This window comes from Taudactylus pleione, unplaced genomic scaffold (genome assembly GCF_031769625.1).
Source record: "Taudactylus pleione unplaced genomic scaffold, aTauple2 ptg000322l, whole genome shotgun sequence".
In the NCBI taxonomy this organism is placed as follows: Eukaryota; Metazoa; Chordata; class Amphibia; order Anura; family Myobatrachidae; genus Taudactylus; species Taudactylus pleione.
Window position 1 is genome coordinate 4,299,161 of NW_028284723.1, and position 27,006 is coordinate 4,326,166.

A 27,006-nucleotide genomic window follows, 5' to 3' on the forward strand; every position below is an offset into this window, starting at 1 on the left:
ATGCTTTCTTTCACTCCTCTGCTGGGGTTTGCCATAATGGGAGGGGATTGTTTTTCTAGCTCGGCAGGTAAACCCTGATTGACATCTCAAGAGATTTACATTGCAGGAACGCAGTGGGCGGCCTGGGTGACTCATACACAGCTGCAGGGCCAGTGAGGTCATAGGTGAGGACTGGCGGATCATCATCTGGTCTAACCAATCATACTCCTTGTGGCTTTACCCAAACAGATGATCAGACGTTGGCAGTGCAGGTGTTGTGGTGGCACAATGATTTTTATTTATTTATTTTTTTTGCTGACTTTGGGCCCCTTGACAGGAATAAGACGGGCCATACATCTACGACCATGATTGCCTGTTGGCCATCAGTCAGTGGATCAGGAAAAAACAAGATGTTAAAATTCCCCATCTTGCGGATCACGATAAGTTTTTGGTTGGGAACAGCAAATCAAGGATTTCAAACACGATGGCATCCCCGATGTCGGCAGAACGGGGAATTAGGGCAATCCATCGCAGATGTATCAGTGAACGCAGGCCAGCATCTTTGTGCTCTCATTTCAACACTTCGTTGAATCCATGTGCGGAATTCAGGCCAGTTGGAGCGTACCTGCTAATAGACATATGGGGGCTATGCTGAGGTGGACGAAGTGCAATAACACAGCTCAAAAAAGGGTACTTTTCACTTAGTTTTCAGAGCTAACCATATACCAATGATGTACAGTACCCTGCATGGCAAGGATGCAGCTCATTTACTCCTGGTGAGAACAGCAGTATATGTACCTGGGTTACACCAGGAGGGAACAGCAGTATATATACCTGGGTTACACCAGGAGGGAACAGCAGTATATGTACCTGGGATACAGCAGGAGGGAACAGCAGTATATGTACCTGATTTACACCAGGGAATGTGGCTTCACAGAACACAATATAAATTAGTACATGACTGGAATTAATAACTGATGGTGGCATTCACTATGTCAGAGTAAATTAGGCTAAATGCAAAGACAAAATTAAAGTTTTTATTTATTTCAAAATAGTGAAATCCATTGCCTTGCACTTTAAAAGATTAAATGGATATTTTGCTAAATGCTTTATTGCTGAAGAATTAAAAAATTGCAGCAACATTACTACAGTATTTGCATAAATGGGAGGGATTCAGCCAATCAGAAGTGGCTGCATATTGCTATTGCCATCAGTTCATAATTTCCCCCAGGGGTTGAGCACCTACATTAGATGAGCCTCTAAGCAGGATCACATGCACCTTTCTTCTGGTCAGCTTGGGACACATTTTGCACAAACACATTCTCCAACCACTGTCCTCCTTAGCACAAGGGGTCATAGCTGCAAAATGCATCTAAGGCGGTATGACTATGGACACATTTTTGGTGCACAAGAACAGTTAAAAAAAAAAAAAAAAAAAGTACCTTGCAGGGAAAAAAAAATTAGTTATGGTAAAGCTTACCTTTGTTAACTCTCTTTCTTCGAAGTCCATAGGGTCCACAGGTATACCTTGGTGTTTAGGTGGAGGTTAGTGCCAGACTCCAGATAGTGAAAGCTGTTGACTCTCAGGATGCGCGTGTCCTTACCCCTATACCCTGCCCCTAACACAGAGGCACCTCAGTTAGTTAACAAGCCAATGGCAGGAGGAGGACAGGAGAGAAGGAAGACTGGTAAACAGAAGAAACACTCTCACACAAGAGATGGAGATCAGTGACCAGGAATACCAACCCAGAGAAGCCAGGGGCGTCAGGGCGGCACCCTGTGGACCCTATGGACTTCGAAGAAAGAGTTAACAAAGGTAAGCTTTAACATAACTCATTTTCTTCTTCAGGTTCCATAGGGTTCCACAGGGATACATTGGGGATGTCCCAAAGCAGTATTCAAGGGCAGGGATGCTCCTGAGCTGACAGGAGAATCCGGTGCCCAAAGGAAGCATCCTGAGAGGCAAACGTGTCAAACGCATAGAAGCGCAGAAAGGTGTGGACAGAGGACCACGTGGCTGCCTTACAAAGCGGTTCAGCTTAGGTGCCACGGCGAGCTGCCCACGAATGTCCCACAGATCGCGTGGAATGAGCAGTGATGGTAGCTGGCACAGGAAGACCCGAGTGCAAGTAAGCCTGAGGAGATAGTCATAGAAATCCATCAGGGTCTGTTTGTTAGCAGGCCAGCCCTTGTTATAGAATCCATAGATGACACATATAGAATCTGTTTTTATAAAGGAACTGGTACGGTCCACATAGATCCGGAGAGCACGGACCACATCCAAGGAAGTCTCACCAGCCGAAAGATCGGGCAAACAATATGGAATTTATAGACCACCTTGGGAAGAAAATCATGGAGAGTACAAAGAACCGCCCTATCTGAATTAAAAATCAGAAATGGGGAGCGACATGACAGTGCCCCCAGGTCTGACACCCTACAGGCCGAGGCAATAGCCAGAAGAAAGATAGTCTTTGCTGTTTTGAGATCCACTGATTCCAGGGGATCAAACGGAGGGCCCTGCAGAGCCTGAAGAACCACAGACAAATCCCAAGGAGCCACAGGAGGGACAAAGGGAGGTTTAATGTGGAGAACACCCTGTACAAAGGTGTGAACATCCGGTAGTGTAGCAATTTTGCGTTGGAACCATATAGACAAAGCAGAGACATGAACTGTAAGAGAGGCCAGGTGAAGGCCAAGGTCTGGTCCAGCCTGAAGGAAGGTAAGGATCCTAGAGACCCTAAAAACTTGCAGGTCATAACCTCTGGCGCTACACCACTGAAAATAAGTATGCCACACTCTGATGTATCCGGGCAGAAGCTGGTTTACGTGCCTGGAGCATAGTCTGAACTACTGCTTGAGAAACCCTTAGATCTTAAGAAGGATGTCTTAAGAGCCACACCATCAAAGACAGGTGACCCAAGTCCGGGTGTAGAAAAGGACCCCGAGACAACAAATCCGGCCATTGAGGAAGTAGAAGAGGAACATTGGTACTCAGACCTTCAGAGTCTCTCCATCAATGTTGTCTGGGCCATGCTGGAGCCACCAGCAGGACAGTGCCCCATCTTGTTTGAACTTCCCAAGACCTCGAGGAAGGAGGGAGACTGGAGGAAACCATTACGCCAACCGAAAGGCCCACTTTATGGACAATGCATCTACAAAGGCTGCCGTGGCATCCCTTGTTCTTGATACATACAACATCAGTTTATGATTGTTTCGAGAGGCCATGAGGTCCACCTCTGGTAGACCCCACTTGTCCACAAGAAGTTGACACACATCTGGGTGGAGAGACCATTCCCCAGCCTGTACATCGTGACGGCTTGGGAAGTCCGCTTCCCAATTCAGAACTCCGGAAATGAACATGGCTGAAATTGCCGCAAGGTATTTTTCTGCCCATGTGAGAATGTGAGCCACTTCTGACATGGCTGCCCGACTTCGAGTGCCTCCCTGGTGATTGATGTAGGCTAATGCCATGGCATTGTTGGATTGTATTTGCACAGGTCTTCCTTGAAGAACCTGTTGTGCCTGAGTGAGGGCTCTGTATATTGCTCGGAGTTCCAACACGTTTATTGGCAGAGTAGCTTCGATCGTTGCCCCAAACGCCCTGGAAGGAGTGCAGGCCGGTCACCGTGCCCCAACCCCGGAAACCGGCATCCATCTGTAGGATCGCCCAGTCCGGGATCCAGATGGGGCAACCCTTGGTTGTGGGAGACATCTGTAACCACCATGAGAGGGACATACAAACCTTTGGAGAGAGAACCATCGTCTGAGATTTCACACAAAGAGGCGATCCGTTCCATCTGGAGAGGATCAAGAGTTGCATGGTCTCCACCTTCCATGTCGAAGGTGGAGACCATGGGTACCAGGACCTGCATTGCTGAGTGAATGGACACTCGGTAACTGTGGAGTAGTCTGAGCACTCATTGTTGCAGTGTGGAGATCGTGTCTGCTGTCAGGAAGATTCTTTGAACCTGAGCATCTAGGAGGTCCCCTAGATGTACCATTCTTTGGGAAGGAACCAGGGAGGATTTCTTCCAATTGATTAACCAGCCGTGATTCTGCAGAAAGGCAATGGTAACCTGAAGGTGTTGCTGAAGAACCTCTGGAGAGTTTGCGAATACCAAGAGGTCGTCCAGGTATGGTAGCAGTCTGACTCCATGACAACAGAGGTGAGCTGCCATTACCGCCATAATTTTGGTAAAAGACCTGTGGGAATGTAGAAAGTCCAAAAGGGCAGAGCCTGGAACTGATAATGTTCCCGTTGACCAGCAAACCTGAGAAATCTTTGGTGAGAAGGCGCTATAGGTATATGTAGGTAAGTGTCCTGAATGTCCAGTGATGCCATAAAGTCTCTCGGTTCCATAGCTAGTACTATAGAGCCCTTGGTTTCCATCCTAAATCTGGGCACCCTGATGAATTTGTTCAGGGATTTGGAGGTTGAGAATAGGAGGGCAAGACTCATTTGGCTTCTGAACCAGAAACAAGGTGGAATAATAACCTGTCCCTCTCTGAGATAGAGGGACCGGAACTATCACTCCCGCCTGCAGTAAGGACTGAATAGCCTATTGTATAAGCAGGGCGGAAAAACTGGTGGGGTGGTCATCTTAGGAAAAAGGGCGCACCTGTAAGAGACCACTTCCTGTACTCAAGTGTCTGAGGCGATTTGATACCAGAACTGGGCAAAGAGAAGTCTGCCTCCTACCCTGGCATCCCCCCGAGGGAGGCCCGTCCCATCAGGCAGACGGTATATCCTCTGATTTAGCAGCGGGTGGCCCAGGCCTGCTTGGGTCTAGGCTTGGCTGGCTTAAGAGAAAGCCTGCTGTCTAGGAAAGGACTTGCCCCTAGGATTTCCTTGGATGTGAAACATTCTAAAAGGACATTGTCCTTTTTGCAGTGGAAGCAGAAGGTAGAAACGCAGTCTTAGAGGCCACCCAAGAAGCGACAATCTTGTCCAAATTAGGGCCAAAAAGAATATCCCCATTGCAAGGAAGTGATTCTAGGGCTTTTTTTTTTTTTTTAGAGTCTGCATCCGCCTTCCAGGACCACAGCCACACACAGAGCGACGGGCAGACACTAACATGTACGATATTCTGGAGGTTAAAAGACACATCAAGCGTAACATACCCTATGGAGGAGGCCTTATCTCTATTGTGAGCCACAAATGAAATCCTGTCCTGAGAGGCGTCCTCAGGGAGGAGCTCCTCAAGGGCATCTGTCCAGCCTTCAATTGCTTTGGCCACCCAGGCAATAGCCATGGATGGGCGAGCAGAAGCTCCTGAAAAGGAATACATACATTTCAGAACAGCTTCTAGCTTTTTATCTGTGGGATCCTTCAGCGAGGAAGCTGACTGAATAGGCAAGGTAGAACTTTTGATCAACTATGTGATATGAGAGTCCACAGGGGGGGTCTCCCACTTCGTACAATGATCAGCTGAAAAAGAATACCAATGGGTCAGTCTCTTGAAACTTTTACCGGGCGTCTGCCAGGCAGCCATCACATGTTTAACTAGCTGATCAGAAACAGGAAACTCTGTAGAGTTAATCTTTTGTTTCTGTAACAGAGGGTGCTTAGACTTTGGAGTGGGTTCAGCATCTTCTAGGTGAAGTATATCTCTAACCGCTCGTACTAGGGCAGGGATATTAATCTTTGCCTGTAGTTCCTCCTTCCCTGAGGGAGATTCAGTAGTAGACAAATCCGCCTCTCCAGCCTCGTCAGAGGACACCTCAGAATCTGAATGAAGTGTAGACTTAGAGGAAACCAGGGGACATTTATTTTTACTGGATATGGATTTATCACCCTGTAATATATATTTAACAGCCGTGGATACCATCTTTTCCATGGTAGCGGGCAGAGGAGGTACTGGTATAGCCTGTACCTGCTGTGGCAACCCCATAGGGGGAATTACAGCCTGAAGCTGCTGTGGCAACCCCAAAGGAGTCATTACTGCCGGGACTGTTAGGCGGTCCACAAGGGAATACAGCACCTGAGTAAAGAAAGCCCAGGGGGGCTCTTGGACAGGGGCTGGGGGAGCAGATGGGCCAGGTGTGTTATAACAAATGGAACAAAGTCCCTCTTGGATTAAATCTTCCTCATCCAATCCTGCAGCACATGACTTACATGAGAGTAATATTAGTGCAGCAGCTATTCTGGTACTCTTGCCTGTTTGAGACATATTGCAGAGTAAAATAGCAGAATATCACCATTGTGTTTTAAAACAAGGGAGGTTAGTAAAGTAAATAACTAGTTTAAGCTTGTTTAAAGCTGTAGAACTGTAGCACGTTTATGGCACTATGTATAGTGCAACTGCCCCAGTATTTGAAAACTTCACAACGCTAGTGAGAAATGAAGCATATATGGCCCCTGAATACACCAGTATTGTAAGGGACTCAGAGAGAAAGAAAGTGATAGGCAAAGTTTGACAGTATAGGAAATATCAAACAGACCCAAAGTGCTAGCAGATCGCATACAATGCAGAAAAATAACTGCACAATTGGCACTATATTCAACTACTCAGACACTAATGTCTGGTAGGCTATAGCGCTACATAATCTGGCTCCAGGGAGAAGTATGTAAGGGGGACCCGGACCCTGCGATCCCAGAGAGCTGTGGCTGAGCCTAGGAGAAGATGGCCGCCGGATATATAAGGGGGCGTGACCGTAGAGTAAATGCAGCTCAGAGCAGTGTAGACCTTTGCGGAATGGTGCCCTGAGCTGGGGGAGAGGCTGCTTAAACAGGGAAAGCTGGCCTCCCCTGGCTGATTATTGACCCCAGGGATGCTGGTTTCCCATACCATATGTACCCTAGGTCTTAGTGAAGCACGCGGACTTCCCCGGTGTACACACTCAGCGTCCTCCGGTCTATCCCCTGAGACCGGAGAAAAGACTGCCCCCCGTGCAGGTTACCGCAAGCGGCAACCAGCTTTACCTGTCCCGTGTTCCAGTCAATAGTCATCCTGCAGGGCCGGCTAGCAAGGTCCCCAGGGAGCCCGTCAAGAGTACCAGATGGAACTGGAGTTGCGACGCCCGGAGGGGTGATGGAGTGTCAGCACAGACGTGTCATAGACAGTCTGATGCTGAACACTCAGCTTGTCAAATGAATAAAAAATAATAAATTAAAGAAATAAAGCTTATGGGCTGCCTGATGCAGACCACTGTCTACAATGGCGGTTTGACTCCTGCCAGACACCAGGTCAAACTGAAGTGTCTCTGGCTTAGGGGCGGGGTATAGGGGGGGGAAGAACCAGTGCCTCTTGGGAGACAACAGCTTTAACTGTCTGGTGTCTGGCGTAACCTCCACCTAAACCCCAAGGCATCCCTGTGGATCCCTATGGACCCTCAAGAAAACACACTATTTTATTTGCATCCAACTCTGCATGAACATAGAAAATAACTACATTCAGATGTGTCAACATACATCTTACGTCCTTGCGCATTAAACAGCGGTTTTAGTCGCTCCATGCCGTGACTCTGTAGCTCCTGAGCATCTTTCTGTGTGATTTTTAACTTTAAATATGTCTTATTTGTAAAATGATGCAAATAGGATGCACAAGCAGCTTCTGCTGATTAAAATGATATGCGGCATGCCTATATTCTGTGTGCAGCTTCGGGTGTATCTGCATGTGAAATGCTACGTTGCATTGTCTGGCTGACACTGTAACATAGCATTTTGCATGCACATACACCCACCGCTGCATACAGAATATAGGCATGCCGCATATCATTTTAATCAGCAGAAGCTGCTTGTGCATCCTATTTACATCACTTTGCAAATAATAGGCATTTGAACGTACAAAGTTGCATGAAAACAAGCTCGGCGTCGTACGGCGCTCACCCGTTATATTTAACATGACTTACAGTGCATGGGGGTAAAATGTATGTGGACAAATCTGTATAAAGAACAAAAAGCAAATATAGCAAAAACTAGTCTAAAATTGACAATAAAATGTAGTTTGGCGGTATTGTACATGGTCATGGATCCCAGAGTTGACGCAGAGTTAAAACGCACGTCAGCAGTAATTGCTCCTGCATCTCATTCATGAAAAAAAATGCAGATATTCGCATTGCTGACTACACAACCTGGCTAGACTTATTCTGTTCAAATGCCCCAGTGCAACCCATATATGCCCCTTCAGCGGCATGTGGCAGTGCATCGGAGTTGTGTACTTATCACCCGCAGATCCGAGCATGCACAGTGTGAACAGGCACAAGATCCTTCCCCCAAAAAACCTTACAGTACACTTCTGTTAGATTCAGTGGAAGACAAAGGACTGTGTATGCCTGCCCTTCTGTTATATAATGTATATAACCAATTACACTGTCCAACAAATACTTTTAATTTGTTTCCTTTCTAAAAATAGTCATACATTACTAATTTGAGGTCAAGAAAAACTAAAATGATTTCAGAATGTTTTTACTAGCTCTATTTTTTGAGCTACACTATATTACTAATGTACATACAGTATAGTGCAAGTAGTCATAGTGAAAAGCTATTTTAAAATAATCTGTTATTTTCTTGATTGAAAATAAATAACAGTTGTTTTAATTCAATCATCAGAAATAAGAACACAAAACGAAACAAACATACAGCATACGAAACAAACATACAGCATACAAAAGTACTATCTAATATAGTGGCCTATTCATGGGGTGCTTTGTCTTTGCTTGTCGCTTGTACTCCTCTTCTGGGGCATCTCTTGTCACTGTCCAACAGTAGTGATTCACCTACCCCGATATCTTTGTTCCATTGCTGAAATGTCTTGGTGGAATCGCTCACTATGCTTGTCACTCAGTGCACCACAGTTATCTTGTGTGGGTAATCCCATGAATCGCATATATTTGAATAGGGGAGGGGCCAATTAATGATTAATTTAATTGGGTCATTAGGCCTCGCCCCCTCTGCGCGGAACGCAGATTGCTGGTAAGATTCTCTTCATTCTGCCCACTTCACTAGGAATACCCCTACATCGTCATAAATGGGCTATATCTCGGAACTCAGAGCTGAGAGTTTTAAATGTCATATTCATTCTTTGCATGCTGAAATCAATTAGAAGTAACTATTTTCACATCGGAAACATTTTCATTGTTGTGCAGTGTTATTATATTTAGAATGGGGCTAATAGCTGAATAATAAACTCCCTGGTCCACATAGATGAATTTATCCAAAGACGGGAAAGGGAGAGGGAGTGAGAAAGAGTATAATTTTACCATAAGTTATTTGCGACTACATGCCAAGAGAATGACATCGGACCACGGAGGAATGATCTATGTAAATGTACCAAGCTTACCAGCTCCAAAGGACACACACACTAAGATAAAAACATAAATATTTTATTGCACATAAAAAAAACACAATTAACAAACAGAATGCACTTCTTGTCAATCATAATGTCACACAACTTCAGAAAAAGTGTCACCCGTATTAGGAGCAACAGAGGTAGAGCTCTGTACGGCTCACACGTGTGCATTTTAGGCGACTGGTTTTGGCACAGCTGGTGTCAACATTGGCAAAAACACATGTGCATTTTTCAAGGCACGGCAATACTGTTTTATATATTTCATGGAGCTTGCACCCACATCTCTAAAAACAGAAATGGAAGTATTTACAAAAGAGTAAAAAGCAATTAAGAAGAAAGAAAAAAAGTCCCAGTTTTATTTTCTGCTCCTGGTAATGGGTGAACATTGTTTATGCCAGTGTCAAATTTCCCTTATATTCTCTTGTTCTCTCAGTTCCTAAAATAAGCAAGCCAAGATCCCTCACTTGCCAAATCCCAATGGTGTTTGGCTTTTACACTAGACATTTCCCCCACCCGCTCTTTCCTGCTGAAACGGAATCGTGCAGCTGCTTATGTGATTGTTGAGAAAAACCCACACCCACAGGCTAAAAATTCTCCATTACCCAGTCACTTTCTGTCAGTTGCTTGGCAAGAGATATGGATGCTGGAGTTATTTAAGGCAGAGTAATCTGAAAAGGTAAACTGGCTCGTTTGCTCGTCTTTATCTGCGGAAGGAAAGCGCTCCTTACTATTACCCTCCTGTGAAGCCATGTTTTGGGCGCATTAAATTAAAGGTGCTTAAGGTTTATGTAATAAGTTCATATCACATTCTTTTGTGATGGACACATTATACGGATATATAACACTTATTATGCCTGCATACAAATAATACCACCACAGTGGCTTCACTGCCATCTTATATAGGGCAAAGAACGTTGTACCATATATTTTTATAATCACTGACGGAGAATGATGCATTTGATAACCGTAAAATAAAAAACATAAAAAAAACTAAATCTAAAAAAAAAAAAATAAAATCAGTGAAAACTAGTATAAAGCAACACAAATGAAGAGAAAAAAAAATCTATCAACAGCAGAAATTAAACAATAACGCCTAACTCCAGTGTGTTACTAAGCATGTTTATTTTTATACACATATAGTATTTTAGTGCTGCCCAAAACAGTTGTGACGAGTTTCTCTCCCAAAGTCCAGTGTTGTCTTCTTTGTGTTAATTCACAGCTCTTCCTAAGGCATCAGTGGCTTCTTCCAATTTGTTTTTATGGCTTTAAAATAAAAATATGCTGTGTGCAAGACACGAGGCAGCGTGACCTGGTCTGTCAGTTTGTAGTGATTTCATTTGATGACCTCGAGGATAGTCTGGCCTGTTCTAGGTCACAGTCACAGTGGAAGCACTATGGATGGACTCCATAATGGCTGTAAAGCGATTGCACAGGTCATATGGGGAGTGAGGCCGGATCTTTGGGGGCTCCTTTAATACGATGACATCACTGGAACAGTCCAGAAGTCGTGGAAGAAACTGTCCAAGTTTTAGCTGCAGATTCTCTGTGTTACAGTGGAAAGAAATAACTTTAAGGAATTATACAGTATGCAATTTTAGGATGTATTCAATTTTAAAATACATATTTGAATGAAGGTTGCTGTCCTTTTATCGGTTACTAAAATAAAGTGTAGCGCCGGGTACACACTATACAATTAATGAGCAGATCAGCTGATAATTGTATAGCATGTAAGCAGGAGAGTTAGCCGATAAATGCTCCTGCAACGATGAGATTGGGAGGTCAGGATCTGATATGCCGCACATGCTATCTCGTTCCCGACCCCCCGATACTGTTGAACACATCTGATGGATATATACACTAAGCTATAAATTGCTCAGTGTGCACACTGATCCGGTAATCACTCTTTTGGGATACAGCGTTTATCGGACCTGCAGAATTTATATGCAGGTGTGTCCCCAACTTTTTAAATAAGGATTTTCTCTGGAACATCAGTTGCACTATTCACTCACATGGCTGGTCTCCGGCTACAGAACATATTAGCATTTAATTAGCTATACTACAAAGTACCTGTTTGTAGCGCAGAGAAAGTGACAGTTCAAAGAGACCAATGCAGATAAACAGTAAAAAACACAGCTGCAACTTCAACAGTTAAACTGTAAAAATGAAGGGAGCAGCTGAATTGTTGACTATGGCCGTGATGTACCACTCTGGAACGGCACAAAGTCAACTAATATTGCCCGGTTTTCCTCGCATAGAAGAAATGTAGATGTTTGGGGATACCATAACGTCCACTTATGTATGGAGCCGAAGGCGGCACATTGCCCACGACTGAATCAGCCTCTAAGACTGCAAAACTGAATGAACGCTGCTTTTTAGAGGTTAATTTAAACAATTTTAATGATGATGTGACCTTAAAAGGAAATTAATTGGGAGAGGGTGGGTGTTTCGTGCATCTAGTACAATTTAATGCATAACAGTCTCATTTTTGTTGGGTGTCACCGGGAAAATGTATTTTGAACTTGAAGTCATTTTTCTGCTACATCGTAATACATTACTATTTAAAGATTAGAAGTACACGTATTACATTGTCTAGCAATAAACATGCTGATTTTCCTGTATGCATTGTGTAGGGGTGCTGTGAATGTAACTGGCATAGTCCAACAATAAAATAATACATATGAATTCTTCACTGTCTAATAAGTACTGCTCAGTGCTAATTTGTATCCTACCCAGCATGCCTGAGACTCTTATGTCTGGAATTCATTGCCGGCAGAGACAGATTTCTGACAGCCCATTAATCTCGCTTCGCACGGGCTTGGAGGGACAATGTGTATTCTAATGTGCCATAAACTGAAATCGTTATGCTTTAATCTTCCTTAGGAAGAGAGGAGTGGGGGCCGCCAGTCAATAAATATGCAGGGATGTTAAAAGTGACACGGGTTATTACTGCGTCAACTGCTCGTGCAGCTTAAAAAGGGGTGATGGTGGAGGGAAATGATGCTGCGTGAAAGTCAAACAAGCAAAGGTCAAACTTTTGTCTCCACCAGCCTTGTTATGTTCTATGCTGGTTTAATCACAACTTAGACGAATATAGGGAAACTATAGCAGATTTCAAACCTTCTATTGTCTTAGAATTCCTGGGATGCTGATGCATATAGGTGAATGACCTATATCTGATCTCCAGGTAGGATGGACTGTATCAACTCTGTATCCGTGACCTGATGTGCAAGTCTTTTACAAAAATTAAAATGTGCTGATGATGTTACAGATGTGCTAGAGACACGTTAATGGAGGTTAGGGTGCATGGATGAAGTGATCCACATATCTATGCGTTATTCTAATACACAGATGCATGCTTTACATTTAAAATACTTTCACATTGAGGGCTGTGTGTGGAAGCTTCTGATAGAGTGACAGATTATAAGAATTCAATAAGTGGCTTCTATCTAAAGTCAGTACACGCGCATCAGCCATTTATACCTCGAAGGTCAAAGGTCAGATTGAACCAATGACGCCTCTTCCCGATTCTTCTATGGCATTCTGTTTCCGTGGTCACTCACAGCCTTGGATCAATAGGGCATTGTGATTTGGAAGTTGCAGGAGGATCTGTATAGGACTCACTTCATAGGTAGGTGGATAGGATGGAGGGGAGGGCTTTAGGGGAGGGAGAGATCACTGCACCATAAATAGTTGGCGACTGTACCAGCCATCCACGTGCTACACAGTTACCGCTCACCAGCAGTCATACAATGCACAGACATATCACCATTTCCAGGCATATATTGGGGAGATACCCCCACTATACATTAGAATGTGGGTATTTCCTCTGTAATATAGGACTTGTAGTAGGGCGATCGTAGGAAAATGCAGCATGTTTAGAGGAAGGGGTGGGCTGTCTACAAATGCTTGATTTTGGAATATGACAAAAAATAAATGCTTCTCAAGTAAACAAGTGAACAAACGGGATGGGTGAGGGTATCTTATTCCTACTTACATCACAATGTTTATGTATTCTGCAAATCCAAAAAATAACCTTTAAAAAAGAACCTTTACTGTAATTTAAAACTTAAAAAACCAAAATATACAAAGCACATTACATTATAGTGAAATATCATAAGCTAAAATGAAAGATATGGTAAGAACTTACCTTTGTTATCTCTTTCTTCGAAGGCCATAGGGTCCACAGGGTTGACCTTGGGGTATAGGTTGGGAACCAAATCTGGGCATCACGCAGTTAAAAGCTTTCAGCTCCCAGAATGCACTGGGTCCACTCTCCCTATAACCCCGCCCCCAAGCCAGAGGCACCTCAATTTGGAAGTAGCCAAAGGCCGGAGGAGGAAAGAAAGAGAGAAGACTGGAACACTCAAGAACCATACTCACAGAGAAGGAGATGGGAAACTGGTGACCAGTAACACAGCCCATATGAAGCCACGTGCGTCAGGGTGGGTGCCCTGTGGACCCTATGGACTTCGAAGAAAGAGATAAAGGTAAGTTCTTAGCATATCTCATTTTCTTCTTCAGGGTCCATAGGGGGTCCACAGGGTTGACCTTGGGGATGTCCCAAAGCAGTCCTTTTAAGAGTGGGGATGCTCCTGCGCTGAGAGGAGAATCAGTCGCCCAAAGGAAGCATCCTGAGAGGCAAAGGAATCCAATGCAGAGAACCTTAGAAAGGACTGGACAGAAGACCACGTGGCCACCTTGCAAGGCTGAACAGCCGAGGAGCCACAGCGAGCCGCCTACGAGGGGCCCACAGCCGAAGTAGAATAAGCATCAACAGAAACCAAAACAGAAAGGCCCCTGATATAGTCATACGAAGCCATCTAGCCAATGTGTGATTATTGGCCAGCCATCCTTTCCTGTGAAATCCATAGAAGCACAAATAATGAGTCTGACTTCCAGAAGGAACTTGGACGGACCACGTAAATCCTGAGAGGCCGGACCACAGTCAAGGAAGCCCCACCAGCCGAGAGGACTGGAGACTGAAATGTTGGTACAAGAAGATCCTGAATAATATGGAACTTAAAACCACTGTAGGAAGAAACCCCGGGGCGAGTGTGACACACAACCCTGCCTAGGTGAAAACTCCAGAAAAGGGAGCCACCTGAGAACACTCCCAATTCCGACACTCTCCTGGCAGATGCAAACGCCATAAGAAAGAGTCTAAGCTATAAACCACGTAAGGGCTATCAAAACCAGTGGTTCAAATGGAGGCCCCTGGAGAAAACAAAGAACTACTGCCAAATCCCAAGGAGCCCCTAGGGGGATAAAGGGAGCTAGAATCCAGTGGACACACTGAAGGAAGGCCTGGATACTCGGTAGTGGAGCAATTCAACGTGCGAACTATACTGAAAGTGCAAAAACCTGCACATTCAGGGAGGCCAGGCGGAGAGTTAGACCCCATCCAGCTGTAAGGAATGCCAGAACTCTGGAAATCCTAAACACTTGAGGATCGTAGCTACTGGTACGATACCATAAGAAATAGGTATGATCCCATCCGAAGCTGGTTTACGCACTCTAAGCATCCCGATTATGACAAAGCCAGAGAATCCTTTGGACCACAGTAGGGACGAAGTCAAAGACAGAAGATCCAGGTCCAGGGAAAAGCAAGGACCCTGAGACAACAGGTCCTGACATTGAGGCAGCAGGAACGGAGTGTCGATGAAGAGACTCCGCAAATCTAAGTACCAGTGACGTCTGGGTCAAGTTCTAGCCACCAGCAGTACAGTACCTCTGTCCCGATCGAACTTCCGAAGAACTCGAGGAAAAAGGGAGACCAGAGGAAACAGATACGCAAATTGGAAGGTCCACCTCACTGACAACGCGTCACCGAAGGTTGCTTCGGTATCTTTAGTTCTGAACCCTAACACCGGCAGTGTAATAGTGTCAGGAGGCCATGAGGACCACCTCTGGGAGGCCCCATCTGCTCACTAGGAGTTGAAACATCTCACGGTGAAGCCCCGGGATGCACGTCGAGCCGGCTGAGGAAGTCCGCTCCCCAATGGAGAACTCCCGTGATGAGCACTGCAGAGATGGCCGGGAGGTGACCCTTAGTCCATGTCAGAATGTGTGACACTTCTGTCATAGCTGCCCAACTCAGAGAGTCTCCTGGATGTAAGCCACTGTTGTGACCTTATCGGACTGAACCATTACAGGTTTACTGCAAAGCATGTATTAGGCCAGAGAGTGATGGCCTTAAGACAACTCAAGTTTCCAAAAAGTTGATTGGCAGAGTAGAAGTGACAGATGTCCATTGGCCCTGAAAGGAGTGCGGACCGGTCACTGCGCCCCAGCACCAGAGACTGGGGTCCATTGTAAGGATTACCCAGTCCGGGATCCAAAAAGGGGCGACCCTTGGTTAGACCCAGATAGAGACAGGCGCACCTCCGGAGAGAGCATCATTGTCTGAACATTGATCCGATTGAGAAATCCGTTCCACCTGTAGAGGATCAGTTTTTGCCAAAGCCTGGAATGAAACTGAGCATATTCCACCATTCCGAAGGTAGACACCCTGGAGTCCAGAAGCTGCATTACTGAATGTAAGGACATTTGTCTATTGTGGCGACATCTGCACACTCGTTGTTGAAGAGTGGAGATCTTGTCTGATGTCAGAAGGATTCTCCGATTCTGAGAATCCAGCAGGATCCTATATGAATCATACCCTGTGAGGGATTCAGGAAGGACTTTTTCTCAATTGATTAACCATTTGTGCTTGTGAAGGAGGGCAATGGTTAACTGGAAATGGCTTTGAAGTACTCTGGATAATCTTGCTAAGAGCCGGAGGCCGTCCAGAGACAGCCCACCTGCTCAGAGTATCAGACTGCTCCTGTCATAAAAGCCATAAATCTGGTAAGCTCCGGTGGGCCTGTGGACAGTCCAAAGGACAGAAACTGAAATTGGAAGAGTTGCTGTGTTACAGCAAACCTGAGATAACGCTATTTATAGGGCTAAATAGGTACCATGTAGGTACGTGTCCGGAATATCCAGCGATACCATAAGTCCCCAGGTTCCATAGCTCGGATGATGGAGCGTAGGTGCTCCTTCCTGAACCTAGTCACCTTTCAGAAATTGGTTGAGGTTGAGGATAGGTCAATGAGAACCATTCGGCCCTGAACCAGAAAGAAAAGTAAAAAAACCACCAGTCCCTCGCTGAGATAGTGGGGCTGGCATAATTACCCCTGCCTACCGCAAGGACTGTATAGCTTTCTGGATTTGTAAGGCCTTGTTCGGGTCTGAAGAAGGGCCTGTGTAGCAAAACATGTGGTGGTCGGGCGTCTGAGCAATGAGAGGGCGTACCCGTGAGAGACCCCATCTCTTACCCAAGCATCCGTGGTAACTTGACACCAGCACTGGGCGAACTGAAAAAGACGGTATCTCCCTCTGGGATCCCCCAGATGAAGGCCTGTCCCGTCAGGCTAAAAGTTTATCCTCAGGTGTAGGAGCAGGACGTCTGGAGTTCCAGGTCTGCTTGGTTCCGGGTATGGTGGCCCTCGTGGAGAACGACAGCCTACGAAATGACTGGTTTTTAGGCTGACCCTGAGGACAAAGACTTAACAGATTTAGTCCGAGGCCTTGCAGTAGGAGTAGCTGAAGACGAAAATTTGCCATTTGTGATACTGCCAACATTGCTACAATCTTGTCAAGGACCAAACAAGATTTCCCCAATATAGGGTAATCCATTTTAAAGGCCTATCTTGGAGTTCACCTCTGCCTTCTATGAGCACAGCCATAGGGTATGGCAGTGGATACAGTCGCAGCCGAAACCCTGAAAGTTAGGAGACTGGCATCCAATGTTGTTACTCCAACATATGAAACTGCATTTTGAATGTGAGCAGCAAAAGACATCTGATCCCCAGAAGTTTTTGAAGAAAAAAGGTCTACAAATACATTGGCCCAGCACTCAATAGCATTAGCCACCCATGCGATAGCCATGGTTGGATGGGCAACAGCCCCTGAAAGCAAGTATATAGATTTCAGGCCAAGTTACCACCTAAGTATCCGTAGAATACGTCAGAGCAAGGATGGGAGGTGTAATAGCGCTCTTAATCAGATGAGTAACATGAGAATCCACCGCAGGAGGTAATTCCTATTACTCGCAATGACCCTCAGGGAATGGGAAATAAGAGGTATCACAAAAGCGTTTGGTCTCATATCTGGAGATTGCCAGACCCCTGCCATGTGATCCACCCGCTGGTCAGAGAGGGGGAAAACAGCCAAAGACACTTTAATGCTTAAATTGACGGTGATTTGATTTAAGTGCAGGTTCGACATCCTCTATAACTAGAAGGGACTTGACCGCCAGCACCCAAGCAGGGATAATACTACTTGATTTAGGCTCCCCCTCGTGTGAAAGGGACAGGAGTCCGATACATCATCCAGGTCATGCTTGGCTGACGAACTGTGTTAGACAGCAGTGCAGACTGGGAAGTAACCACAGGGCATTTATTACGCCATCTTGTGTTTCTTAGAAACGACATCCACCCAGGGTGGCTGTTGTGGTAATCCCTGCAAGGGAAACAACAGACTGTTGTGGTACCTGAGGGAATTGCAAGTACTGTGAAAAACCCTGGTAGGGATCGATAGTCTGTGTCACAGGGGTAGACCGCAAGAACTGCGAGATACCCTAAGAGGGAAAGGTAGCATGTTGAAGTAATCCCAAGTGGGTTACAACTATGGGGGCCAGCAGGCGATCCGCAATGGAGGCAAGGGTCTTGAGAAACAAACTGCCAAAGGAGGTCCTGTAAGGGGCCCAGCACCTGATGGCACCTAATACATAACCCTTCCTGGGTCAAATCCTCCGTACTCATACCTGCAACACATGACTTGCAGGATAGCAAAAATGGGTGCAGTATCGTGCTCTATTTCCTGGTCAGACATATCTGACTAACAATCATTGTGGTAATATCAAGCAGGGGTTTTCAACCGCAAGCTCCGGAGTGATTTTGGCTCTATCAGAGCCAAAATCACTCCCCTGACATCACTAGTGATGTCAGTGGGCCAGCTTCTGATGGGAGGCGTTCCCGTGGTGGGCGTGCCCCCGGCACGCCCACCAAAGGGGGCGTGCTGTCAATCAACATTGACAGCACGCCCCCTTTGATCGGACACAACGAGCGAAGGACTTTCCTTCGCTCGTCGCGTCTGGCGCATGCGCATGACGGAGCTCCCTCCGTCGTGCGCATGCTCAGTCCATAACATCGACCCACTTGCGAGCGGACAGCCGCTCGCGAGTGGGTCTGAATCAGGCCCTATGTTTGCAATATACAGACGTGTACTCACTTACTGGGCGTTCATATGCCACACTGTGTGAGACGCCCAACACGATTGAGAAGCTGCGAGAGGTGCAGCTTATTGTGTTTTTCTTAAAATTTGGCATCACAGACACAGAGAAACACAAGTCACAGTGCACATGAGACGCCGGGCTGAGACTTTAACGGCACAGGAATTGGTTTTACACACGTACAAAGTCGCAGATGAAACCGCGGTCGCTGCATCTGAGGTTTTTTTTTTTTTTTTTTACACAGATTCAGACACATTCGCACACAGATGTACAAATGTCGCACATCCCATTGATCAGTGCAATCTAGCAATGGCTTAATTGAATAAGATGCATATTTTGATCAAAAAAAAAAACACTCGGAGTGGCTGAGCGGCACAGGATCTGGAGCATCGAGAGGGGCTATTTGGCGCGACTGAAGCATAAAGGTTACATAATCCCTAGCCAAGCAATATTATAAACATGTTGTGCAGACACTTGCTAGGTGTGATGTGCTACAGTATGTTATGCTGAGGGTATTATGTATGTTATGCTGAGGGTATTATGTATGTTATGCTGAGGGTATTATGTATGTTATGCTGAGGGTATTATGTATGTTATGCTGAGGGTATTATGTATGTTATGCTGAGGGTATTATGTATGTTATGCTGAGGGTATTATGTATGTTATGCTGAGGGTATTATGTATGTTATGCTGAGGGTATTATGTATGTTATGCTGAGGGTATTATGTATGTTATGCTCAGTGTATGCATTCATTTAGAGGAATTAAAAAGCAAACAAAAAACATTCAGGCTTGCAGCAAATAAAGTCATGCCCGCTAGCATAATATTTCATGCAAGTCAGACAATGCCCCTTTGTGTACACTTGAGGTGAAAGCCAGCAGTGAACCAACTCACCATCTATATCTTGACCGAGGTACAAGCACCAGCGACCCCGCATTTCCTCAATAGCAGCCATGTCTTCCTCTGAGATCTTGTTGTTGAAGATCAGATGCATGCAAGGGATGATTAGGTCGTTCATTATGCTGATTCCTTCAGACACCTGCTCCTCATCCTGGCTCTCAAACATGCAGGCAGCCATATTATTTAAATCCTTTTAGTTGGGGGAAAAAATAAAGGGTTAATGATTGGCAACAGTATAATCAGTGTCTGACTGCTCTTATTAAAGAAAAAAGGAGTGTTATAGTAAAACTTACCTTTGTTAATTCTCTTTCTTCGAAGTCCATAGGGTCCACATGGTAGACAATGGAATGTAAGGTGGGACTTGGAGGACCGGACACCAACAGCAAAGATTTTCAATCCAAGGATGCTCCAGTCCTTCGCCCTATACCCCCACCCACAGACTGAGGGCAACTCAGTTTTATTAACAAGTCCAAGGCAGGAGCAGGATAGGAGAGAAGGAAGACTAGTACACTGAAGAATCACACTCTCTCACAGAGAAGGAAACAAATGACCAAGAGAAGACACCCATAGAAGCCAGGTGTGTCAGGGCGGGTGCCCTGTGGACCCTATGGACTTCGACGAAAGAGTCAACAAGGGTAACTTTTACCATAACTCTCCTTTTATTCTTCAGGGTCCATAGGGCTCCACAGGGGAGACAATAGGGATATCCCAAAGCAGTTGTTCAAGGTCGGGGACGCTCCTGAGCTGAGAGGAGAACCCAGCACCTGAAGGAAGCATCCTGATGCGCAAATGTATCACAGGCATAGAACCTAAGAAAGGTGTGGACAGAACACCACGTTGCCACCTTGCATAGTTGTTCAGCAGAGGCTGCCCACGAGGGACCCTCAGAGCGAGTAGAATGAGCAGATACTGTAACTGGCACGGGAAGCCCAGCCTGCATGTAAGCCTGTGAGATAGTGATGCGAATCCATCTGGCCAGAGTCTGTTTGTTAGCTGGCCACCCCTTCTTGTGGAATCCATATAAGATGAAGAGGGAGTCTGATTTCCTGATGAAAGTAGTGCGGTCCACTTAGACCTTCAGAGCATGGACCACATCCAAAGAAGCCTCAGCTGCCGAGAGGTTTGGTGATTGAAAGGCCGGAATCACAATTTCCTCATTAATGTGGAAACGAGAAACCAATTTGGGAAGGAAGCCTGGGCGTGTTCTAAGAACTGCTCTGTCCTGAAGAAACATTAAAAAAGCGGGGGCAACACGAAAGCGCCCCTAAATTCGATACCCTACAAACAGATGCTATAGCCAGAAGAAACAGTCTTTGCAGTGAGCCACTTGACATCCACTGATTCCAAGGGTTTGAATGGAGGTTCCTGAAGTACGTGGAGAACCAGTGACAAATCCCACGAACCACAGGAGGGACAAAGGGAGGTTGTATACGTAACACACCCTGTAGGAAGATGTGAACATCCAGTAGAGGAGCAATTCTGCACTGGAACCAGGTGGACAGAGCAGAGACGTGCACTTTCAGAGATGCCCGGTGGAGTCCAAGATACAATCCAGCCTGAAGGCAGGCAAGTATTCTAGAAACCTTAAAAACCTGAGAGTCATCATTTCTAGGGGCACACCACTGGAAATATGTATTCCATACTCAGTAATAAATCCTGGCAGAGGCCGGCTTATGAGCTCTGATCATGGTCTGGACCACAGAGCTAGAAAATCCCTTAGACTTTAGGAGGGATGTCTCAAGAGCCAAACCGTTAAAGACAGATGGGTCAGGCCCGGATGTAGACATGGACCCTGAGACAACAGGTCTGGTCATAGAGGAAGTTAAAGAGGAACGTCTATGGAGAGACTTTGAAGGTCAGAGTACCAATGGCATCTGGGTCAAGCCGGAGCTACCAACAGGACTGTGTCCCCTTTCTGTTTGAACATCTGAAGAACTCGAGGAAGAAGGAATATTGGAGGGAAGAGGTACGCCAAATGGAAGGTCCACCTCACAGATAATGCGTCCACAAAGGCTGCGTTGGGGTCCCCTGCCCTGGCTCCATACACTGGAAGTTTGTGGTTGTGTCTTGAGGCCATGAGATCCACATCTGGTAGACCCCATCTGTCCATCAGAAGCTGAAATACTTCTGAATGTAGAGACCACTCTCCTGCATGCACGTCGTGACGGCTTAGGAAGTCTGGTTCCTAATTGAGAATTCCTGGGATGAACACTGCGGAGATGGCTGGGAGAAGGCGTTCGGTCCATGTGAGAATGCGGGACACTTCTGCCATTGCTGCTTGACTTCGAGTTCCTACTTGGTGATTGAGGTAGGCCACTGCCGTGGCGTTGTCAGACTGTACTTGCACTGGCCTGCTCTGAAGGAAGTCCTGAGCCAGAGTGAGAGCTCTGTAGATGGCTAGGAGTTCTAGGACATTGATTGGTAAGACCGCCTCGACCGGAGTCCAGAGGCCCTGGAAGGAGTGCTGGCAGGTCACCGTGTCCCATCCACGGAGGCTTGTTAGGAGTACCCAATCTGGGATCCAAAAGGGGCATCCCTTGTTCAAGTGGGACGTCTGTAGCCACCAGGCATGGGACAGGTGAACCTCCGAGGAGAGGCTCGTCATCTGGGATCTGAGCAGAGGAGGCAGCCCATTCCACCTGGAGAGGATCAGGTGTTGTAGGGGCCTGGAGTTAAACTGAGCAAACTGCACCATGTTGAAGGTGGACACCATGGATCCCAGGGTCAGCATTGCAGAGTTAATTGACACTCGGCGACTGTGTAGTAGTCTGCACACCCGATGCTGTAATACCAAGATTTTGTCTGTTGCTAGGAAGATTCTCTGAACCGGAGAATCCAGGAGGACTCCCAGATGTACCATTCTTTGAGAAGGTGTCAAGAAAGACTTTTTCCAGTTGATCAGCCATAGGGTTACAGGCAATGGTTATCTGTAGATGCCAGTGAAGAATTTCTGGAGAGCTGGCCAACAGCAAGAGGTTGTCTAAATATGGGAGCAGTCTGATCCCTTGACGAAGATGGGCTGCAATAACTGCCATGATCTTGGTAAAGACCCGAGGAGCCGTTGAAAAGGGAAAGAGGCAGAGCCTGAAATTGTTAATGTTGCTGTAGTATAGCAAACTGGAGATATTGTTGATGAGAAGGCACTATAGGTACATGTAGGTAAGCTTCCTGAAATGTCCAGAGACACCATAAAGTCCCCAGGCTCTATAGCCAGGATAATAGAGTGGAGAGTTTCCATACGAAACCTGGGCACCCAGATAAACTTGTTCAGAGATTTGAGGTTGAGGATAGGCCGATGAGACCCGTTGGGCTTCTGAACTAAGAAAAGGGTAGAATAATAGCCCTTCCCTCGCTGTGCGGAGGGGACCGGAATTATTACTCCTGGGAGCAGTAAGGATTGAATGGACTTTTGGAGCAACAGGGCCTTGCTTGTGCAAAAACTGCTGGTTGGGAGGGGTCACCTCAGGAAGAAAATGGCATATCCGTGGGAGCCCACTTCTCTTACCCATTCATCTGATATGGAGACCTGAATGCAGAAAATGGCTGTCGTGAGTCTCAGAGGGGGCGGGGAGTGAGGGAGGAGCAGCAAGACCGCAGTGGAATGGCGCCCTGAGCTGGGGGAGGGGCAGCAGGGAGAGCGCCTTGTCCCCTATGCTGACTTTAACCCCCGGGTCCCCTGGCCTTACATATGCCCTGCGCCAGTGCTAGTAATGCCCTGGTGGTCTAGTGGAGTCCCGGACGAACTGGTGTCATTGTCAGCACCCCCGGTCTGTCTCCTAAGATCGGAGGTAAGACTGCGCATAGACGTGGGTGCCCAAGAGCGGGGATCCACCTTACCTGTTCCCTTGATTCCCGGCTGCAGTTTGGGATCCGGGAGCCTCTGCTAGCTAGGACCCCCTCAGAGCCCCGCCGAGAGTACCTAGCCAAGGACTGGTGTCACGGCGCCGCGGAGGGGTGATTGAGCAGCAGTGGAGATGTTCCAAGGACTGTCTCGTGCTGCTGCTCATTAGTAGAATAAATGAAAATAAATAAAATTATAAAAATAAGCTTGGGATGTTTAATAGCAGCTCCCTGTTAAAACTGTGCTCCAGCTCCTGTCGGACACCAACGACACGAAGTTGCCCTCAGGCTGTGGGCGGGGTATAGGGGGAAAGACCGGAGCATCCTGGGATTGAAAGGTTTTGCTGTTGGTGTCCAGTCCTCCAAGTCCTACCTACACCCCATTGTCTCCCCTGTGGAGTCCTATGGACCCTGAAGAAGAAACTTCACTAGCATTTATATCAGCAGCATTCACCATGTGCTCCTCTATCTGTTGTGCAACACAACAAAAACAAAATAAGTTGTACACAAGCAGACAGCAGTATTGGCAGCTCCCCAAACAAGTGATGAAAGAGTCACTAGGCCTATGTCTCTACCCTAAGCATGATCACATTCTCATTTACCACCAAAAAGCCTGCACAGTGGTAGATTAATCTCATTTGCCTTCCAAACACTGCAGTTTTGCGTGGCAAGTTGAAATATTGCAATAACACGTCTACTGTAAACACAAATGCTTAAATGGACCATATGTCTGAGATGCAGTCTGTGAGATGAAGAAGCCCATATGCCACAGTGAAAACGTAGCTGTCCCTTAGTCTTTAGGTAAAATGTACTTGCCCTAGAAAAGGGTACTCAATGCAAAAATTACATTATTGTTCTGGGTTTGTCTGAAGACCCCATGGCCTAAAACAGGAAACATCTGCTGTGCCCTACTATCATTACACAACAACTACAGAATCCTTGAGCAGAGCAGTTGGAGTAGTGGTTAGCATTAATGCCTCACAGCACAGTCTCTTGTGGAGTTTGTATGTTCTCTCCTTGCTTGCGTAGGTTCCCCCGTGTACTCTGATTTCATCCCACAATCTCAATTATTCACAATTGTCACTTTAATTTCTTATATTTTTTATACCATGCCACACACAAAATACATATATATAAAAAACTCTCTCATATAGAAAATATATATGTGAGTAATAAGATCGGGGTAGGAGGTCCCTCTCCTGTGGTCAACTGACACCTCCAAGCACACAGCTGCCAGGAAACAGCACACCTGTCCAAGTTTTTCATGCAAGCTAACCGCAGCTAGTTTTTATTGTGCGGTATAAAAACAGAATTGATAAAGATAAATCCTAGCCTGTCTGGGCACTAACTACACAACAGAATCCTTCTCTCACAATGGTAGGACCTATATTACCACAAACATAGTCATATGCACAGTACTTACAATAGGTATAACACAATGTCTCTGAACAAGCCTGCCTTGTTACTCTCCCCAGGTGTGAGACCCTAAGCCAAACCCTGACACATCTTATATTATTGTGATAGAAGCACTGGTGAAGCGCTAAATGGAAGAGGCTCATATATTTTATATATATTATACATACACACACATACATATATATACATACATATATATATATATACACACACACACAGTCAGGTGCATAAATATTGGGACATTGACAGAATTTTCATATTTTGGCCTCTATTCACCACCACAATGGCTTTGAAATGAAACAAACAAGATGTGATTTAACTGCAGACTTTCAGATTTAATTTGAGGGTAATTACATCCAAATCAGGTGAACGATGTAGGAATTAAAATGGTTTCTATATGTGCCTCCCACTTTTTAAAGGGCCAAAAGTAATGGGACAAACTAAACAATCCTAAATCTAACTTTCACTTTTTAATACTTTGTTGCAAATCCTTTGCAGGCAATTACAGCCTGAAGTCTGGAATGCATAGACATCACCAGACGCTGGGTTTCATCCCTGGTGATGCTCTGCCAGGCCTCTACTGCAAATGTCTTCAGTTCCTGCTTGTTCTTGGGGCATTTTCCCTTCAGTTTTGTCTTCATCAAGTGAAATGCATGCTCAAATCGGATTCAGGTCAGGGGATTGACTTGGCCATTGCATAACATTCCACTTTTTAGCCTTAAAAAAACTCTTTGGTTGCTTTTGCAGTATGTTTCGGGTCATTGTCCATCTGCACTGTGAAGCGCCGTCCAATGAGTTCTGAAGCATTTGACTGAATATGAGCATAAAATATTGCCCGAAACACTTCAGAATTCATTCTGCTGCTTTTGTCAGCAGTCACATCATCAATAAATACAAGGGAACCAGTTCCATTGGCAGCCATACATGCCCACGCCATGACACTACCACCACCATGCTTCATTGATGAGGTGGTATGTTTTGGATCATGAGCAGTTCCTTTCCTTCTCCATACTCTTCTCTTCCCATCACTCTGGTACAAGTTGATCTTTGTCTCATCTGTCCATAGGATGTTGTTCCAGAACTATAATGGCTTTTTTAGATGTTGTTTGGCAAACTCTAATCTGGTCTTCCTGTTTTTGTGGCTCACCAATGGTTTACATCTTGTGGTGAACCCTCTATATTCACTCTTGTGAAGTCTTCTCTTGATTGTTGACTTTGACACATATACACCTACCTCCTGGAGAGTGTTCTTGATTTGGCCAACTGTTGTGAAGGGGTTTTTCTTCACCAGGGAAATAATTCTTCTGTCATCCACCACAGTTGTTTTCCGTGGTCTTCCGGGCCTTTTGGTGTTGCTGAGCTCTCCGGTCTTTCTTTTTAAGAATCTTCCAAACAGTTGATTTGGCCACACCTAATGTTTTTGCTATCTCTCCGATGGGTTTGTTTTGATTTTTTAGCCTAATGATGGCTTGCTTCACTGATAGTGACAGCTCTTTGGATCTCATATTGAGAGTCGACAGCAACTGTCCAAATGCAAATGTCACACCTAGAATCAACTCCAGACCTTTTACCTGCTTAATTGATAATGAAATAACGAGGGAATAGCCCACACCTGTCCATGAAATAGCTTTTGAGTTGATAGTCCCATTACTTTTGGCCCCTTAAAAAGTGGGAGGCACATATAGAAACCGTTGTAATTCCTACACCGTTCACCTGATTTGGAAGTAATTACCCTCAAATTAAATCTGAAAGTCTGCAGTTAAAGCACATCTTGTTTGTTTCATTTCAAAGCCATTGTGGTGGTGAATAGAGGCCAAAATATGAAAATTCTATCAATGTCCCAATATTCATGTACCTGACTGTGTGTGTGTGTGTGTGTGTGTGCGCACACGTATCTAGTATATAATAATAGAACAGTGGGTATAGTAGATAGAGCATGATACTTTGTAATTAATACATACCAAAAGACATTTTCTTCGATACAGCTCTATCAGTCTCTCAGTCACTCCCCGATTTGCTCCTCTACTCAGAAGGGCACTGTTACTTTGATAAGCATACACCAGGTATGTCAGGGCTTCTTGATATCTGATAAGAGTACAAGTCAATGTTATTACAGCTTCTGTAGAGTCTGTTTGTTTCTACATAAAAACCATTGGAGCAGTTTCAGAACTGGAGATGTGTGCAAACCCAAGCAAGATGTGGAGTTTCCCCAAGCCTCTGCCTGACTGACAGGCAGAAGCGATTTGGTTGTGGTGCGGGGAAGGCCTGAGATCCCAGAAACAGGGACATGTCGCCCCCATTATCTAG

At 45.6% G+C, this 27,006-nt stretch overlaps 1 protein-coding gene across 3 annotated transcripts in view; it reads right to left on the reverse strand.

Annotated features, from left to right (window-relative positions):
• Nucleotides 1-9,287: 9,287 nt before the first annotated feature.
• The window catches only part of USP28 (ubiquitin specific peptidase 28), a 118,402-nt gene continuing 100,683 nt past the window's right edge, over nucleotides 9,288-27,006 (reverse strand). For all 3 annotated transcript variants that reach the window (XM_088443029.1, XM_088443028.1, XM_088443027.1), the window contains 3 exons: nucleotides 26,661-26,784; nucleotides 19,438-19,633; nucleotides 9,288-10,812 (listed from right to left, as the gene is read on the reverse strand). In XM_088443029.1, the coding sequence (XP_088299155.1) occupies nucleotides 10,637-10,812; nucleotides 19,438-19,633; nucleotides 26,661-26,784 (496 nt within the window). In that variant the 3' untranslated portion in view covers nucleotides 9,288-10,636. The remainder of the gene's footprint in view (nucleotides 10,813-19,437; nucleotides 19,634-26,660; nucleotides 26,785-27,006) is intronic.